The sequence below is a fragment of the Plutella xylostella genome, chromosome 20 (genome assembly GCF_932276165.1).
Source record: "Plutella xylostella chromosome 20, ilPluXylo3.1, whole genome shotgun sequence".
Classification (NCBI taxonomy): Eukaryota; Metazoa; Arthropoda; class Insecta; order Lepidoptera; family Plutellidae; genus Plutella; species Plutella xylostella.
This window is the reverse complement of record NC_064000.1, coordinates 8,379,370-8,398,068: the sequence shown is the minus strand read 5'-3', so window position 1 is coordinate 8,398,068 and position 18,699 is coordinate 8,379,370. Positions and strand designations below refer to the sequence as shown.

Below are 18,699 nucleotides of genomic sequence, written 5' to 3'. Positions count from 1 at the left end.
CATTATTTATTTTATCTATTCTTCCCTATGTGATTAATAATTATACAGGGTGCTGCAAGTGGTACCTAGGCATACGAGGCTCAAAGTTGTTAGTTTCCAACAGCCCGATAAACTTTTATTATAGAATAACAAGTACCTAAGCTTTTATATACCTACTTACCTAATGACATTAGTTCAAAGTATTTTTTCTAGATGGCGTGGCAAACGCTACTTGTACATCGCGGTATGGTTGTGTTTCAGTGACATGTTAAGTATGATGTGTAAATATTGTACACCATTTAATCTATATAATCTATACTTTTGCTAATAAGCCAATTTTTGAAGGCAGTGTATCTTTTATTTATACCTGCCTTGTAGTACAGATGTTTCTAAAAGGGTATACTAGAGGATCATTCTGAACAACTTTTATTCTATGAGTTCTAAAAATTCATGAAACTTTGTTGGTCACATGATTATGGAGAACGTACATATTTTATTTCGCGAATTTCCAAAACTCAAAGTAGTAGAACAAAAGTGAATGACCCCCTGAGTTACTCCCTTTCCGCGTAGTATACACTTTTTGCAACAGCCTGTATGTGAACTTGCCTTAAGAATAATAATAATATTAATTCAACTAATGCTAGTGCTACTGCTGCTAATAAAAAGTATGTAGGTATTTGATATAGGTACTGAACTAACGGGAATCACACTAATAAAAATTCACCCCTGTATAATAACACCTCAGTAGAGTCAGTAGGTATGTATAGTTAAGGTACTACAATAATAACTTTGATTGGGCAACATCAGCTTTAGCTCCACTGAGGGCACAGACCCCAGAAGGGGGTCCAGCCAGACTCGTCCCATTCCACACTCGACCCGGCCACACTCGACCCGAATTTCATAATTTCGATAAGGTTCATTTTTGTTTGTATTTTTTTTCTTATCGCAAAGTACAGTCGACAGAAAATGTTTATGGATTTCTTAATTGATTGCATATAAAGTGATTATCACTTAAATTTAAGAAATATGTTGACTAAACTAGCCTAAGTTTGACCTCAGTAACAGAGAGAGGTAGTTTACCCTTCTCATTGTTTTAGCCTGAAATAAACGGGTTATCGATAACAATGGTCAAGATTTGGATGGCCTGCATCCATCTCTTTCGCGCACTTACTTGTATTGTAATTTATACATTTGATAAGCAAGGGCTACTGCGAAGTAATTATAATTTTATAAACAGCAAACGGATTTTATAAAAAGGATTTTATACATATTTCATTGTAAAGATATTTTGTGTAACTGTGATTTTAGCACACATAATTATTAATAGTTACTTATTTTGTTAATATTTATTATTACTTATTACGTTTATAATTCAAAACATGTGTTACCTACTAATAATGTTTATAGAAAATGATAAATAAATGATTAAAAGTACAAATTATTACTTTTGTTTGAATTAATCAGCACATAAAACACCTAACTATAATTTCAGTAAAAAAACTCTTGTGGCCGACAGTACATTTCATACATTTCAACAAAAGTACCTAAACCTTATCGTATTTTAGAAATTCGGGTCGAGTGTGGCCGGGTCGAGTGTGGAATGGGACGAGTCTGGCTGGACCCACAGAAGGAACCACCCGGGATGTAAAGGAGGGTCACTCTCTCTCTAATTCGACGAATCTTTCCTTCGTTCGTTCGTCGATTTTGTGAGCGACGCCCGCCCCTATAAATAACATAAACCATTATCAAAGCCATTGAGTATGAACCCGAGTCCGCGTTGTTCTATGGCCAAAGCATTATTATTTCATTTATTGTTTCATTTAAGCCCGCTTAGTGATAATTTTAATTAAACGTGGAAAACCAAACAACTACCGTTTACTAAAATAAATAGTCTACCGTTGGCAGAGATTGATAACATTGTTATAGGACCTACCTAGAAATGCGTAAGTAGGTAAGTAAGTACATAAGAGAAAGTGCAAACATAATAACAGTTACCATTAAGTATTACTTACATATTTACCCCCTTATTCATAGAAAAGTTACAATACGTTTTAACTAATAAACTGTTTTGTCCCTCTCTGTCAAAGAACAAATTGCACTTTGTCGGAGAGGGACAAAACAGTTTATTAGTTAAAACGTTTTGTAACTTCTCTATGAATAAGGGGGTTAGCTTATGGACCATTTTTACTATTATTTCCGTGATGCGTCAAATGATAAGTAGTTAATCAATATACCTACTTTACTCATGTAGGAAAGGTAAGTCTATCAATGCCAATGGAAACACAGTTTACGTAATTTACGTTACCTATTAACGTATTATTAATATTATTATCATTGTAAATTACTGTAAACAAATGAACGGAGCCCTTGAATACCCTGTCAAAAGCCTGTCAATCATCCAGCTGCAACTGTCAATCTCTGAAACGTCATTATCAAACTGTCAGTGTCATAAAATTTTAGACATTTTTGACTCGACTTCGCTTCGAGCTGACAGCTGAGTACCTACCAAGTAAAAAACAAAAACATTTTGTATGTTTGTAACTAGTCAGCAAAATTCATTTCAATGTAATATTTTTATGTATTTAACTATCTATTTAATTTGTGGCATAAATTTCATCCTCATCGTTCATTGAAATGGAAGCAGTGAGATTTTGCCGTGTTTGTCTAAATGTTGGGGTGAAGTTGTACAGCGGGGATGTGTTTCAACTGCTACAATGTTACGAGGATCTCATCCATCTCAGTGGATTGGTAAGCATTAAAGAAGCAAAAGGCGACCCCAAGCTAGGCAGAGCCTGTGTTATGGGTATCGGACAGCTGATATATCTACACAAATACATAGATAGATAAATATCAAATATAAATATCAACACCCAAGACCCGAGTACAAATATCTGTCTTTAAACAAATACATACCAATAGCAGTACAGTGCCACAGAATTACGGCGAACTAAATTGATCCATATCTCATTACTTACTAAGGAAATATGTAGTGTTATATTTGAGATGGGTTACTTCATACTGCAAGGGTGATTTGCTACTAAGGGCTAACTTAGACTCTAAAGAAATGAAGAAATGCAGACATAAATTTATGTCAGCTCTCGCTGTAGTGAATGGAGTCCAACGCTCAGTCAGATTAAAGTTTTATTATTTAATTGCAGAAATCATTGAAAGGGCTCCAGTGCTACTTCTGCTATGAGTGCTCTGCCATACTCTGGAAGATAAATAAGTTTAAAGAAAAGTGTGAAATTGGACAGAATGTGCTCAACAATTTATTATTCCACGGTGAGGTAAGATTAGCAATAACTCTTCTGACACATCAATGTTATCCAACCTAACTTCCTACAGTAAGTTTCCAGAATATAAATAAAATTAGTAATACATATTATGTAGGTAATAAGCAAGTTTATTATTAAACCATCATACAACTCACTCAAGTCTATTTTCATGTTTACAGATATCACACTCTTCCATCACAAACATAGATAGAAAGGAACTAAGACTAGAATCAACTATTTCAACATCTGTTCCAAGCCACAATGTGGCAAATTATGAATTTTATGAGAACACAGATGAAAACCTCTATAATATAGAGAAAAATATTTCAACAGATTCAGTAGTAGTGAAAGAAGAACATAAAATTGAACAATTTTGTACAATTCTAACTGAACACAATTTTATAGATGAAAATTCAGAAAGTAGCTTTAAGCATGAAGATATGGAAAACATAAGTAGTGATGCAGATAATGATCACAATAAAATACCAGATGGAAACCAAGACAGTTTGCATGTCAATTTTATGAGTAAAGACAAAACAATAAACCTATCCACAAAGACTAGAACTAAAAAGTATTGCAAAGTTATTAAAAAGGCAAAAACAACAAAAGCAGTATCAAAAAGTAAAACATCCAAAAAATCTGAAGACACAGTTAAAAGAAAGCCAGTTCAAACCCCAAACAAACGTAAGCCAAGAGACAAGTATGCAACGCAAAGAGCATCAGCGTACAAATTTGATGCAGATAAATGGAATATAGTATATTTAACTGAAGAAGAAATGAAGGCAGAGCATGAGAAACTGTCAGATAATGCAAACTATCAGAACTCTGCTCACAAGTGCCTCACTTGTATAAAGACATTCACGTGTGAAGACACTTTGAAGAGACACATGCGGGTACATAGCGAGGTTAGTAATAGTTAGTATATTCTATTCTATTGTTTGTGGGGATGTAGGTACCTGCACCTGGCTCTCTCAAATGGAACCTTTGTGCACATCCAAAGGTCTAAACTGCCTTCCTAAGCTTGGACCATTGCCCACCACGCTGGTCCACTGCGGGTTGGTGGGTTCACATATCTAAATGTTCTAAATCTAGATATGCAGGTTTCCTCACGATGTTTTCCTTCACCATAAGAGCGATGGTATCAATCAATCATTTTATTCAATTCACAATAATAAATTGTATCTGAATGTCACTTAAAAATACTTACAACTAAAAACTAAATCAAGAAAAATTAAAATATAAATTGTTGCATGCAGTACATATTTACACTTAATAGTATTGAATAAATAAATTGTAGTTATAAATTAGAGTAAATTAATAATAAATAAAAAAATAGTAATAATAATTATGAAGTTAATACAATTAAAATGTCAAAATCAATCATGCATATTGATATATTCATCTAATGTGTAGAAGCACTTTTCCAACAAGAAGGCACGCAAACCGTTTTCAAACCTTGTGACATTGTCAATTTGTTTTAAGTCGATTGGAAGCTTGTTATATAGGAAAACTGCCTGGTATCGCGCACAGTGTTTCGCAATTTTCAGTCTAGCCGTCAACATTTCAATACGAATTTCTTTCCGTCTCGACTTGTTTCTTGTCGTTCTCTCGTCAGCTGACTCATACCTAGGCAAGTTTTTAGCGAGGTAAGTTAAAAGTACTAAAATGTACAAGGAAGGGACGGTTAAGATGTCCAACCTAACAAAAAATTCTCTACAGGAGACCCAGGGTGCAATTCGTACCATTGTTCGTATGGCCCGTTTTTGACTTACGAACGCTTTCCTCATATTGTAGTAATGACTTTGACCCCAGAACATTATGCTGTATCTTAACCTCGACTCCACTAATGCAAAGTATACCATTTTGAGACGTTCGAGGCTAAGCTCATCTCTTAAGCTTCTGATAGCAAAGCATGCTGAACTAATTGAACCCTCTATTGATATAAGCTCCTGCTTCCAGTTCAGGAATGTGTCAATGGTAACACCTAAGAACTTGACTTCTTCAACCAAACCGATCTTATCTCCATTGAACTCAATATCCAGCGTATCATGATTTCTGGCTGTGTTTCTGAAGATAATAGCACTAGTTTTATTTGGGTTCAAGTGGAGATTGTTGCTACTGAACCATGTATCGAAAGCTGTGAGAGCGGCTCTAACGTTTTGATTCAGTGTGTTAAGGTCGTCAGCATACAGTACCGCGTTTGTATCATCTGCGTATAAAACTAATTCAATATTTGGGATATTTCGGTACATATAGCTGATGAGATCATATAGGTATACATTGTACTAAGTTAAAAGAACTCATTGGTACATGTCAGCGCCGGGATTCGAACCCGCATCTCTTGTGTGAGAAGCGGGCGCTTACCCGACTGAGCTACCACGAAGCCAAAAAGGCATAGCATAATAATGATTTGATTCCAAGATGGTTGCCAAGTTGTGTGACTTTCAATCCAAAACTTCATTAAATTCCTCTCTTCACTACCTAGTAAATGTTGGTATGATTCCAGGAGCGCGGCCAGTTCTCGTGTTTCCTGTGCGCGCGCCGCTTCGTGTGGGCCACGCGGCTGCGCATGCATCTGAAGGTGCACCGCACGGTCTACCACTGTCTGCGCTGTCGGGAGGTCTTCAACTACGCGTGAGTACACTGTAATAAATATGTGGGTACATCTAGCACACGGCCATCCGACCCCAAGCTAGGCTGAACTTGTGATATAATTGTCGGACAGCAGCTGATATATCTACATAAATACATAGATAGATACCTACATAATTATATTGAATATATGTATAAACGACAACCAGACACAAGGCAAATGCTCATCACACAAAGGAGCGAGGCCAGTTCTCGTGTTTCCTGTGCGCGCGCCGCTTCGTGTGGGCCACGCGGCTGCGCATGCATCTGAAGGTGCATCGCACGGTGTACCACTGCCTGCGCTGCCGGGAGGTCTTTAACTATGCGTGAGTTTTACACTGAGGCCATTCCTGATATCGATATAGCTTAAATAATGATGAATTCAGAAGGCAGAAAATCTAATTTTAACGCTGTTAAATTTTGATAGCAAAAATTACATTTGTTCGAATTTTAATTAAAGAAATGAAGCTTTTGACAGCTATAAAATTAAAATTTAATTGCCTTCAAAATCGACATCAATTTGCTTTTAGATACAAAGCTCCAATTTCGCCATAGTCAGTTAGATCGTAACCTGGGATTGGTTCATAAATTATACGTCATCTCCATATTAAATTATTAACATATGTGTCAAAAGCGTGCTCTTGAAGGAGGAAAATTGTTGTTACGGAGAGACAGAAGGGGAGAAACAACTAGAGCAATTTGTACGGCTACATTAAAATGCATGGCTAAATAGAAAAAAAAACTTATCAGTCTTAAGATATATATATTTATTTAATTCTTTATTGTACAAATATATACAAGCTACCAAGAGAATATAGACCGATATCGCTCTAGCATTAATAGATAGTTAGTACATAATATTTGTGTATTTATTTCCAGCACCCGCGCCATAGCCCACGACCGAGTGCACGCCGGGCTCACCTTCCAGTGTAAACACTGCGAAGCCAAGTTCACGTGAGTTGCTTTATTATTGTATATTTATTAATATGTATATATCTTTGAGATACGTGAGACAAGCTTTTTACCGCGTCGCCTGTGTGTGGAGCCTCTTTCGTAAGCACGCTCGGCATTCATCGTTACTCAACAGTTTTTTTTACCGACGAGTAAAAGTGTATTTACAGTAGCATTGAGTTACACTGTTACTCAGCGGTAAAAAATACACAAAAGGGTGTACCTAACTCAACGGGAATAAGCGGTTCAAACGTTGAAGCGCAGTCACAACACCGGTGTCATGTATGCCATCTTAATCTAGTTTTTGTTTTCACCGGCATCATCATCACGACCCATCGCGTCCCCACTGTTAGGGCACGGGTCTGCTTCCAATGAACAAAGGGTTTAAGGCCTAGTCTACCACGCTGGCCTAGTGCGGGTTGGTGGACCCCAACACAAGCGAGCTTGTGCTGAGAGAGTTGTCGGGTAAGTGGCCATCCGACTGTTAGAGGTTTTCAAGCCGCCCGAAGGCCTCTGTTTTTTGTGCCATCTTAATGTAGCTTTTGTTCTCACCGTCACTATAACAAACCTCCGTTTTTTCTCTCCACAGCAACAAGTCATCCTACTACACACACGTGCGCGCGCGGCACCGCTCCGATCACGTGTGTGCCGCCTGCGGAGCCTCCTTCGTGAGCGCGCTGGGGCTGCGCCAGCACACCCTGTATAAACACCACGACGGGAGTATACAGGGTGATGTGCAGGTTAGTAGGTAGTAGTAAACACGAGTATGATGATAGGCCAGTGGCTCCTTCGTGAGCGCGCTGGGGCTGCGCCAGCACACCCTGTATAAACACCACGACGGGAGTATACAGGGTGATGTGCAGGTCAGTAGGTAGTAGTAAACACGAGTATGATGATAGGCCAGTGGCTCCTTCGTGAGCGCGCTGGGGCTGCGCCAGCACACCCTGTATAAACACCACGACGGGAGTATACAGGGTGATGTGCAGGTCAGTAGGTAGTAATGAACATGAGTGTGATGATAGGCCAGTGGCTCCTTCGTGAGCGCGCTGGGCCTGCGCCATCACACCCTGTATAAGCACCAGGACGGGGGCGGTATACAGGGTGATGCGCAGGTTAGTGTGTAATGAACACGTGTGCGCCGCCTGCGGAGCCTCCTTCGTGAGCGCACTGGGGCTGCGCCAGCACACCCTGTATAAACACCAGGATGGGGGTATACAGGGTGATGCGCAGGTCAGTAGATAGTACTTACGATAATAATACACAGCAGTCGTAATAGATGTAATCTGGGCAAAAAAAAACTATCAATCTCTGGTTAAAGAAAAGATTGTGAGGAATCCTCCTTATCTAGATGTGAGAACCCAAATGAAATAGTCCAAGCTAAAGCAGGGAGTTTCTACCTTAAGGTTAGGCACAAAAGTTCCACTGGAAAGAGCCAGATGGACCTCATCAAGAATAGAATAGAACATTATTATAGGGCAAGTTTATATTAGTGTATTAAAAACTCGTAGTAAGTATGCTTGCCACACCTGTTTAAACCGATGCAGAACTCGTTTTATTAAATTTTATTGCCAATGTTAAATGTAAACGGTATTTAATACAGAGGAAATTTTTATTACTGATGTTGCCTTTAGTAGGTGAATGTACCGTATACCTACTGAACAAGAATTACTATTAATCCGCAGGAAGCTGAAGAAGCGAAGGAAGATGATTCAACTAACAAGAACACTTTCTGTGAAAAGTGCGCGATGTCGTTCCGATCTGTAGCGGCGTTTGAGGAACACAAAAAGAACTCTAAAATGCACTTGGAAGATAATGAGTAAGTTCGAGAATCTTTATTCCCGTTGAGTAACATAACTTTGTGTATCACAATGTTTTATGTGTACCATTGAGTAACAGTGTGCATAAAATAGCCAGATTAAACCCACTGGATAACATCATTGATTATATATGATGCCCCTGAGCTACCCTTCGCTTTAAAAGTTTTCTCGTGGGAATTTCGGGATAAAAGTATCCAATATCTTTCTCACGGTTCTTAGCTGCCTCCCTATCAGTACCTTTTGCCAAATCTGTTGTTAAATTTGTAGATTGATTAGTTTTTTAATAATTTATTCCGATTATTCAGGAATGAGAAGAATTCTCTGTCCAAGATAAAGTTGTACAAGTCTGGAGTTTCTACCACCAACAACACCGGCGAACAGTTCACTTGTGACCAGGTAATGCATTCCTTTCAGTACCTATGGAACGTGAAATGTGATAGTGTAAATTCAGATTACTGTCCAAATCTGACCTTTCTTCAGTGCAACGCCTATATTTGAATAATAAAATATTCTTTCAGACTATTAAATTCAATATTTCAAAATACTAACCTTACCTTTTCATACTTGGAGCTTTAAATACTACCAAACGTAAAATGTGCAAAGTTAAATATTTTTCCAAATTTAGCTTTACCGCTCAACCATTTTCCTACTCCGGTTTATACTGCTCAATGTGAGATGTGCAAAGTTCAATCTTGATCCTACTCCAGTGCCCATCAGTATTCTTCACGCGCACGGCCCGCGAGCTGCACCGCACGCGCAAGCAAGCTTATGAAATAATTATATTCGCGTCGACTGTAAAAATAACGACTTCACTTCACAATAATAGTAAATTAGGTTGGTTTAGTGTTTAAGTCGGAAGTGTATTATATATATAGTTGCTGGAATTTTCGCATTTTACTCATAAGTTTTTTCTTACCCAAATCTCTCCCTCCCCCAGTGTCCGTCAGTATTCTTCACGCGCACGTCCCGGGAACTACACCGTACCCGCAAGCACGGCGGCGGCGGCGACCGCGCCGAGAGGTACATCTGCGAGATATGCGGGGCTTCGCTCGCTGTGAGTATAACTGTGCTTTCTAGAGTCCGATAACAGTTAATTGTACGAGAGTATTTTTTAAACCTTAAATGAAAGAAATTCCCCTAACTCATGTACCACGAACGTCAGGGACAGAAATTACATAGCATAAAGGTTGGTTATTGGTTATAAACTTTTTTTGGTGTTGGATCTTAAATCTACTGCAAAGTAAGCGTTTGTCGGACTCTATTCCTAATGATGTAAAATATGTGGACGAATTTTACGATCATGGCGTATTTTCATGATTATTCATAATTATAATTATAATGCGGCGTGGTCTCCATTCGATAACTCGTATTGTTTGATGTAAAATATGCAGACATACTTTTACAAGAACGAATCATTTTTAATTCTGTAATATTTTGCATTTTATCGCAGTACGGCAGTATAAAGGTACACAAGAACATGCACAACAACGTCCGCTACCGCAGCAGTAAGCGGTTCCCGTGCGCGCAGTGCGGCAAGGAGTTCCAGTCCGCGTGGAATAGGACGCAACATATGACGGTGAGGTTTTAGGTTTTGTTTTATTTCTTTATTACTAGCTGTACCCGCGAGCTTCGCTTCGCCTTAAAAAGTTTTCCCGTGGGAATTCCGGGATAAAAAGTAGCCTATGTTCTTTCCCAGGGTCTAGACCAGCTATACTCAAACTGCGGGCCGCATGTGGCCCGCCGGGCCTTTATTAGTGGCCCGCGTGCCATGACACATAATAGAGAATATATATTGTGTGTAAAAAGTATCGGGATTATATCCATAAAACAAAAAATGTTTGTTATTCATCCAAATTTATTTTATCACCTTAAAAATTTGCTCCTTCAGAATGAACAACTCTGAAAACAGCCTTTGGCGTTTATGCTTGGCGCTTGGCGTATGTGTATCGTACATACGCCAACGACTTATACAATCATCTCAACATTTTTTTTAACGCTGTTTTCAGAGTTGTGTTTAGTACTCGCGGCGATTTTTCCTTATTGTCTTCTATCGATAGGAAAAAAAGAAGCTAGAGCCGTGAGCTGCAGCCGTATCTGTTAATATGGTGGATGCTCGATGGTATTTGTTGAGTGTTAGCTCAAAAATGCATTCACAATGATGATCCTTGTGCGAAAGGCGCAATATCGTAGTGACAAAAAATTCTCGATTTTTTTCTACAAATCTGTAGTGGTACTCTCGACGCGCAATCGATTGTGTCACGCTTGCCTTCGAGTCATTTGGCACTCTGGAACACGATGGTAGCGCCACCTTGCCTACCGTATTTGGTGGTTTTCGGGTGAACTAGTCTGAATTCGGTTACGAACGCAAGTTGGTACTCTTGACCGCCATTTTGACAGTTGTCAATATTGAACATACTGGATATACGCAATCGCTAAGGCAAGATGAAAAAATTAACTTTATTACTTGTATTTGTACTTGTGAGTGGCGTTTTTGTGTGGTTTTGTGTGGTACTGGTATTTGAGACTAAAGATGCTGTGTTATGGCTTATTTAGCACTACGAATAGCGATTTTGCGCAATGCGCAGCGAAGAGATATCCGGAGGCGCAAAAATCAGCGGCGAATGGTGAGATATTTGGACGAAGCAGTGGAAATGGGACAGGCGGAGTACGTCGATAATTACCGCCTCACAAAAGAACTTTTTGATGAACTATGTGGAGACATAGAGCCCTTCATGAAGGAAGGGTTTAGGCCTAGTCCACCACGCTGGCCTAGTGCGGGTTGGTGGACCCCAACACAAGCAAGCTTGTGCTGAAAGAGTTTATTTATTTATTTGAAGAACAACAAATGATACACTTGTTACATACATCAAGGCTACATAAATAAAATACAGTACAGGCTTCTGACTAGGATTAAGGACTGCTGCCGAAGCAGCAACCGGGCCCCACGGCTTAACGTGCCGTCCGAAGCACGGAAGCGTCCAGAAAGTTCACTAATGAGGTCAGCGAGTGCATGAACAATCGCGAGCATGTACTCGCTGTCTTCATTGACTTTAGTAAAGCTTTTGACACAATTAACTACGAAACATTATTTTTAAAGCTTCAACAAAATGGTATACAGGGTCCACTATTAAATTTATTTAACAATTATCACACAAATAGGTTTACAACTGTAAAAATAGCTGGTGAATATAGCACAAGATATCCTACTGAGATGGGAGCCGCGCAGGGGTCCATAACTGGTCCCTTGGAGTACATTTTGTATGTAAACGACATGTGCAATATATTCTCTGAAGGTTCAGTGTATCAATTCGCGGACGACACATGCCTGTTGGTTGCTAACAAAGATGTAATAAAAGCGCAAGAACAAATGCAACATAACTATAATATACTATGTAAATGGGCACACGACGTTGGCTTAGTTATTAATTCACAGAAAACTAAACTATTACACATACATTCTCCGTACTTAAAATCACCATACACCCCCCTTATAAAGTCTCACACTCACCAATGTTTTCATGTAAACCATATAAATTGCATCTGTGATTCCTTAGAACTGACTAGACAACACATGTACTTAGGGTTGATAATCGACGAACACCTCAACTGGAGACCACATATTGATCATGTATGCAACAAGCTTAGAGCCTTTTTATCTAAAATATGTATACTTAAATATAAGATTCCGTTTAACGTACTTAGATTAATGTACTTATCATTAGCAGAATCCATTATAAGTTACGGCATAAGCAGTTATGGTCGAACCTATAAAACCTATTTAGACAACATATATAGACTTCAAATTAGAATATTGAAACATATAGTTCCCAAATCAGCCAGAAAGAATCACATAAAAATCGAAAGCGACTTATTTAATTACTGTAAAATTTTAAATGTATTTAATTTGTTTAAGATGTCTATTATCTGTGAAGGATGTGATAAGATGGATTCACTGGTGAGACGGGAGCGACCAAAGCAGTTGCGTTATTTGTCATACTTGTCTACATACAATTTACCAAGGTATATGAATGTATACGGTTCTAGAACATGGGAATACCTACTACCAATGATATTAAATGAACTACCTACTGATACACTTGAAAGTCTACTAATAAACAGGAATAAATGTAAAACTATAATGAAACAGTACTTTCTCTCAAATTGTAATTGTAATACCTAATTAGCTATTAGTACCTAACATTTATCAACATTAATTTTATATAGTCAACCATTATTAGTGTTTAATGCACAACTTCTGACTGCACTTGCCACACATAAACCCTGCGTGGTTTAAGCGGCAGGTTTTTGTTGTAAACTTTTATGTACCTATTATAAAATGTTTTTGGAAAATAAACGAAATAAAAATAATAAAAGAACCACTTGAAATTGGTCACCCATCCAATGGCTGACCGTGCCAGTTGTTGCTTAACCTCAGTGATCAGTTACGATCACTGAAGCCCGCTCGACTACAGACGCTTCGATAGTGTCAACTTGACACTATTCACGTCAGTTTTTGTTATTTTTTCCTTTTCATTCATTCTTTCACAAAGTCGTAAAAAAAGTTTCAAACAATCGTAACCAAATTTTAAGTGAAACCGAATTGTAACCAAATAGACGTCAAGAGTAGGTACCAAATCTAAATTGAAATTGGTTCTGACTCGAGCACAATATGAATAACCGTCTTGGGTATCAAGAGTAGCAGTACTGGCCTTGTTCGTTGAATTTGCTGTATTAAATTCTACCAGGGTGTCCACTATCTGGAAAGTCAGGGAAAGTCAGGGAAAAGTCAGGGAAGCTCAAGGTGGTCAGGGAAAGTCAGTGAAATTGATGGGCCACCTGGAAAGTCAGGGAAAAATTACTTTTTTCTAGCATATTTTTTGTACCTACATACTTTCCTTTACTAGTAATACTTCTTTTTTACGTGAAATACGTAAGGCATAAAATAAAATCTCGTTTAGTTTTGGAATATTTTTGACTGATCCATACTATTTTATAAAAAAAAACACGCACTCACGCCTTGTACTAATGTACTCCCTTGCGGGGTAGGCAGAGGTACATTACTGCACCTATTTTATAATAATTAGGTATACGATTAAGTTTTTTAAATCTACGTGATTTAATAAAATATGACTGATTAATTTTTTTTAGTAGGAATTATAAAAGGTTAGCTAGATCCCGGACTCAGCTGGTAAAATTATGTCCCGTATAGACAGGTTGATGCAAAAGAGGGTGACTCATCTCACCAATCAAAACAAATTTAGTTTAAAGACTTAGAAATTTGTGATAAAAAATAACGTGATTTTGTTGGTGCAAACTCGCATTAACTGACTTTGAAAAAAGGAGGAGGTTCTCAATTCGCTAATTATTTTATACGTCAGCGATACCGCATACGCTGCCTCCGCGCGGCATCTACTAATCAATAATATATTTTTTTACTAATTTAGCAGAGCAAAACAAACTTTATTCTATTTTGTACAGCATGTTTAATCAAATTCCATTAAAAAAAACTTTAGTAACTAACAACTTCGTCGGGCAGGAGAGAGCCATACAAAAAGGATCTATTTCAATTTCTTTTTCGGTTTCAATTTCTACTTCGATGGTAATCAGTCTGATTTTTGTCAGACTATTAAACTAGGCAGTATAGCAACTTGGACTAAGGAAGCTGCAAGGCGGATGTATTTTCAATACTCGCACAACCAAAGTTGTTTAGAATGGCCTCCTAAGGCTTAATAGGGAACTTCGAGAAATAGGTATTTAGGAAAACATTTGCTATCGTTTGTGCACTCATGCCCCGGGGCTCGGGTGCTATAGAGATAAATGCAGCTCGTGACTGACATACTCAATACTCAATCTTTTATTGCATCCATAAGTTTTACAGGTGTTAAATACATAGGTACTATCCTTGATAAAATTTCGGGAGAAATCGTTATTCACCAAGTAAATATCAACAAATCTTTTTGATTTTGATGTCAATCGCTTCAGCATAATATATTCTAAAGTTGTAGGTTTCGCTTTTTAAAAAAATACATTGTTTTTGTTTAACAACGGCGTGATTCGGCGCAGTTTTGATCACAAAAATCGCGTTGCTTGAGGTGCCTATAAGTCTGAATCTATAGCAAATTTAGAGAAAATAAAAAACTATAAATCTAGTAATTTATTGTGTCGTTAATATCCTAAAACATCATGAAGATCGGATAATATTTAGAAGTAGAACAACGTTAGTGTGTGTTAAGTGCTATACTTCCCTCTCAATATACCATTTTTGCCGACCCCCTTAACATATTTTACGCAATCAAGTTTTAATAAGTGTCAAACAAATGAACGCAAAACTTTGAAATTAAGAATTCGTCTTCAAATTATTTAAATTAGGTTTATATTTTGATCTTTGGTCAGGGAAATTTTCTGAAACGGTCAGGGAAAGTCAGGGAATTTTTTGGAGCATTCTGAGTGGACACCCTTAACCCGCAAATAATATTATTTTCCTACCGTTTGACTTTCTGGTAAGAATTCCGAGTGCACAGTCAACACCACGATAGTCAAATCAAACAGTCAACATGACTTTAACTAACAATCGATAGAAGACAAAAAGGAAAATTCGCCGCGAGTACTAATCACAACTCTGGAAACAGCGTTTAAATATTTTTTGTGATGATTGGTAATTCGTTGGCTTATGTGTATCGTTTTTGAAGGAGCATACTTTGAAGGTAAAAAATAAATTTGGATGAATAACAATATTTTTTTGTTTTATTGATCTAATCCGGTTATTTTTTACACAGAGTGGTATGCATGTGTTTTTTTAAATATTATTATTCGATAGTTAACATCGCTTTATAATAGTTAAAAATTATGCTTGCGGCCCGCGACACCATGACTTAACGTGTTTGTGGCCCTTGTATAAAAAAGGTTGAGTACCAATGGTCTAGACCGTATGTATACCAAATTTCATTCAAAACCGTTCAGTAGTTTTGGCGTGAAAGAGTAACAGACAGACACACAGACAGACACAGTTACTTTGGCATTTATAATATTAGTAAGGAGTAAGGATTTTATTGCACAATACAAAAGTAATTATGTACAATCAGGTGGAATTAATAATGCTAAAAGCATTTTCTACAAGTCAACCTGCAAAAAGTACAAATAGCAAATTGTATGGGAGTGCGAAAAAAATATGTAACTAACTGTATTAGTGAAAATTTGGTGCGTCGAATAGCGCAATCATGACTACATAATTATAAATTGTATTAGTAAGCGGTTCCCGTGCGCGCAGTGCGGCAAGGAGTTCCAGTCCGCGTGGAACAGAACGCAACATATGACGGTGAGGATTTGGGAATTGTTGCGGCGAATAGCGCAGTCGTGATTATTGATTTCGATATTTTTAGTTATGACAACAGCTTCCAATAGGCTCTTTTCGGTAAAAATTTTTCTTTTCTACTATCTAGGCTGTATGGTGTGATATGATAACTCAAAGTAATAACAATAACAGTTTTAAAAAAAACCGTTGAATAGCTACATACGGCCACACTATGTAGCTATTCAACGGTTAACTATCAATGTCCTAATGGATAGTGTTATACCTATAGGACCTGACAAATCCTAGTTCAATTCTAGAGTTTGTCACCGACACACTATGACGATTAGCCCATTGAATAGAACATTTATAGCATTAAATATAAGCTCTGAAAGGTGCATCGGATAAACTGGATACACTGCTTTACTGTCCAATTTCCATAATTAATGACAATACCAAGTTTCCCATATCCTGTATGAATGGTGCAGCAAATACTGTCTTTATTCATGAATTTCCGAAATAACTAACAATACCACATTCCATTACCTACATGTTTGTTTGTTGCAGACTCACACTGGTGAGAAGCCATTCGCGTGCAAACTGTGCGACAAGCGGTTCACGCAGTCGCAGGGCGCGCTCAAGCACTTCCGCACCTGCCACTGAACCTGCTGCCGCTACACGGGCTCGCTAACGACGTAGATAAACGTCACTATATCGCGAATTGATATAAATACGGCGGTGTGATTGGCGGAACGCGCTTTGAACGAGTTTATCGACGTCGATAACAGATTCGTGCCACGGCCGCTGACGCAAAATAAAAGGCTTGCTATGACAGCTAATATAGTATGAGTTTTATGACGTTTGATTGACAGTCCCTTATAAGTAAATAAAGGATGGTTTTTCCCTTACAGGACGATTAGAATTTTACATATTTATTTTAGAATACATTCATTCATTATCAGCCCGTATCTGCCCACTGCTGGGTATAAGCCTGGGTATAGAATACATACCTAATATTAAAATGGATTATATGGCAATATACAGGGTGTCCCAAAAGTCAACGTCATCCCTTAAAGGGCTGATAGGTCAGCTCATAAGAGGCCAGAATATCACAATATGACCTTAGTAAAAACTCGATAATTTTCGAGATATTGACACTTTTACAAATATGCTGAAAATCGACACCTTGGATCAGTTTTTTGCGTGCCGCCGGTACAAAAATCCATATTGTTAGAATTTGTTTGGTGTTGCATCACCCTGTACTACCCTGCTATTGATCGCAGTCAAAAAAAATATCGAGTAATGCTGTATGTTTAAAAAAAACACGGTTTTCAAAGTCATAAAAGGTAATCGTATTTTTTTATAAACAACTTTGACTCTACATACTGTAAAAAAAATATACCACGCAAACCTGGCACCTTATTTGAAAAGATTGCTCATTTAATGCAGTTTACAAAATGGTATGAAACGTTGCTATTGTTTCAATTAACAAAAAAGTTATTGCTATTTTAGTACAAAACGACCTCGATGTAAAATTGTTTGAAGGAATTTTATCTGACTGAATATATTAAGGGTAAGTCATGTTGGAATGAGTAAAAGAAAAATAGATGGTGGGGTCAGCCGTGGCAACATAGATGACGCAAAAATAGCTAAGAAAAAACTTACCAAACTCTTATAAAACATATTTTGCGTTTTTTACACCTTGTTTAAAAAAAACAAACATTTATTGACTTTTATTTTTATTTCTCAAAATTATAACACCACATTATTATAGTAAGTACATAATCAGCAAAAAATAATACTCATTAATGGTCATAATCATAATTTTGAGAGTATGGTTTTGTTTAACAATAACTTTAAAATAAATAACAAGTAATTAGAGGTAATGTTAATGACAAACTGACCTGTCCCTTTTTTGGATACTGTGGGTGTACAATGTACATGTATGTGTAAGCGTTTTACTTGTTCAATATTACATATTAGCACTACTTAGGAATGTACGTTACCATGCGCTACATTTATGGGGAATGTGGAATTGCTATATTCCACTTTTTTCTAGAAAGATACTCAAAATGCTTTTTTTTATTAACTGAGACAACGTTGTCTCTTTTCCCACTCCCGGCCACACCACCTATTTTACTTTTAGTCATTCCAACACGACTTACCCTTAATAAATTCAGTCAGATAAATTTCCTTTCAACAATTTTACATCGAGGTCGTTTTGTACTAAAATAGCAATAACTTTTTTGTTAATGGAAACAATAGCAACGTTTCATACCATTTTGGAAACTGCATTAAATGAGCAATCTTTTCAAATAAGGTGCCAGGTTTGCGTGGTATATTTTTTTTACAGTATGTAGAGTCAAAGTTGTTTATAAAAAAATACGATTACCTTTTATGACTTTGAAAACCGTGTTTTTTTTAAACATACAGCATTACTCGATATTTTTTTTGACTGCGATCAATAGCAGGGCTATACAGGGTGATGCAACACCAAACAAATTCTAACAATATGGATTTTTGTACCGGCGGCACGCAAAAAACTGACCCAAGGTGTCGATTTTCAGCAAATTTATAAAAGTGTCAATATCTCGAAAATTATCGAATTTTTACTAAGGTCATATTGTGATATTCTGGCCTCTCATGAGCTGACCTATCAGCCCTTTAAGGGATGACGTTGACTTTTGGGACACCCTGTATAAATTCAGTATCTTAATAAAGTTGTTTTATTTATACCAATATTCGTGCAAGAGAAGAT

At 37.4% G+C, this 18,699-nt stretch overlaps 1 protein-coding gene across 1 annotated transcript; it reads left to right on the top strand.

Annotated features, from left to right (window-relative positions):
- The first annotated feature begins 2,488 nt into the window (after positions 1-2,488).
- Positions 2,489-16,931, top strand: LOC105395362 (zinc finger protein 184). The gene is made up of 11 exons (XM_048628107.1): positions 2,489-2,727; positions 3,138-3,266; positions 3,434-4,159; positions 5,761-5,888; positions 6,765-6,839; positions 7,426-7,576; positions 8,519-8,652; positions 8,959-9,049; positions 9,591-9,707; positions 10,104-10,229; positions 16,509-16,931. Exons 1-11 carry the CDS (start codon positions 2,614-2,616, stop codon positions 16,602-16,604), a joined length of 1,887 nt encoding a protein of 628 aa, XP_048484064.1. The 5' UTR covers positions 2,489-2,613; the 3' UTR covers positions 16,605-16,931.
- Positions 16,932-18,699: the final 1,768 nt, after the last annotated feature.

Bases quoted from the DNA above. Each gene is read 5' to 3' on its own strand.
- LOC105395362 (XM_048628107.1), top strand. From the start codon at position 2,614: ATGGAAGCAGTGAGATTTTGCCGTGTTTGTCTAAATGTTGGGGTGAAG. The intron at 2,728-3,137 runs GTAAGCATTAAA...ATTTAATTGCAG, and splicing joins TCATCCATCTCAGTGGATTG to AAATCATTGAAAGGGCTCCA. The intron at 4,160-5,760 runs GTTAGTAATAGT...GTATGATTCCAG, and splicing joins ACATGCGGGTACATAGCGAG to GAGCGCGGCCAGTTCTCGTG.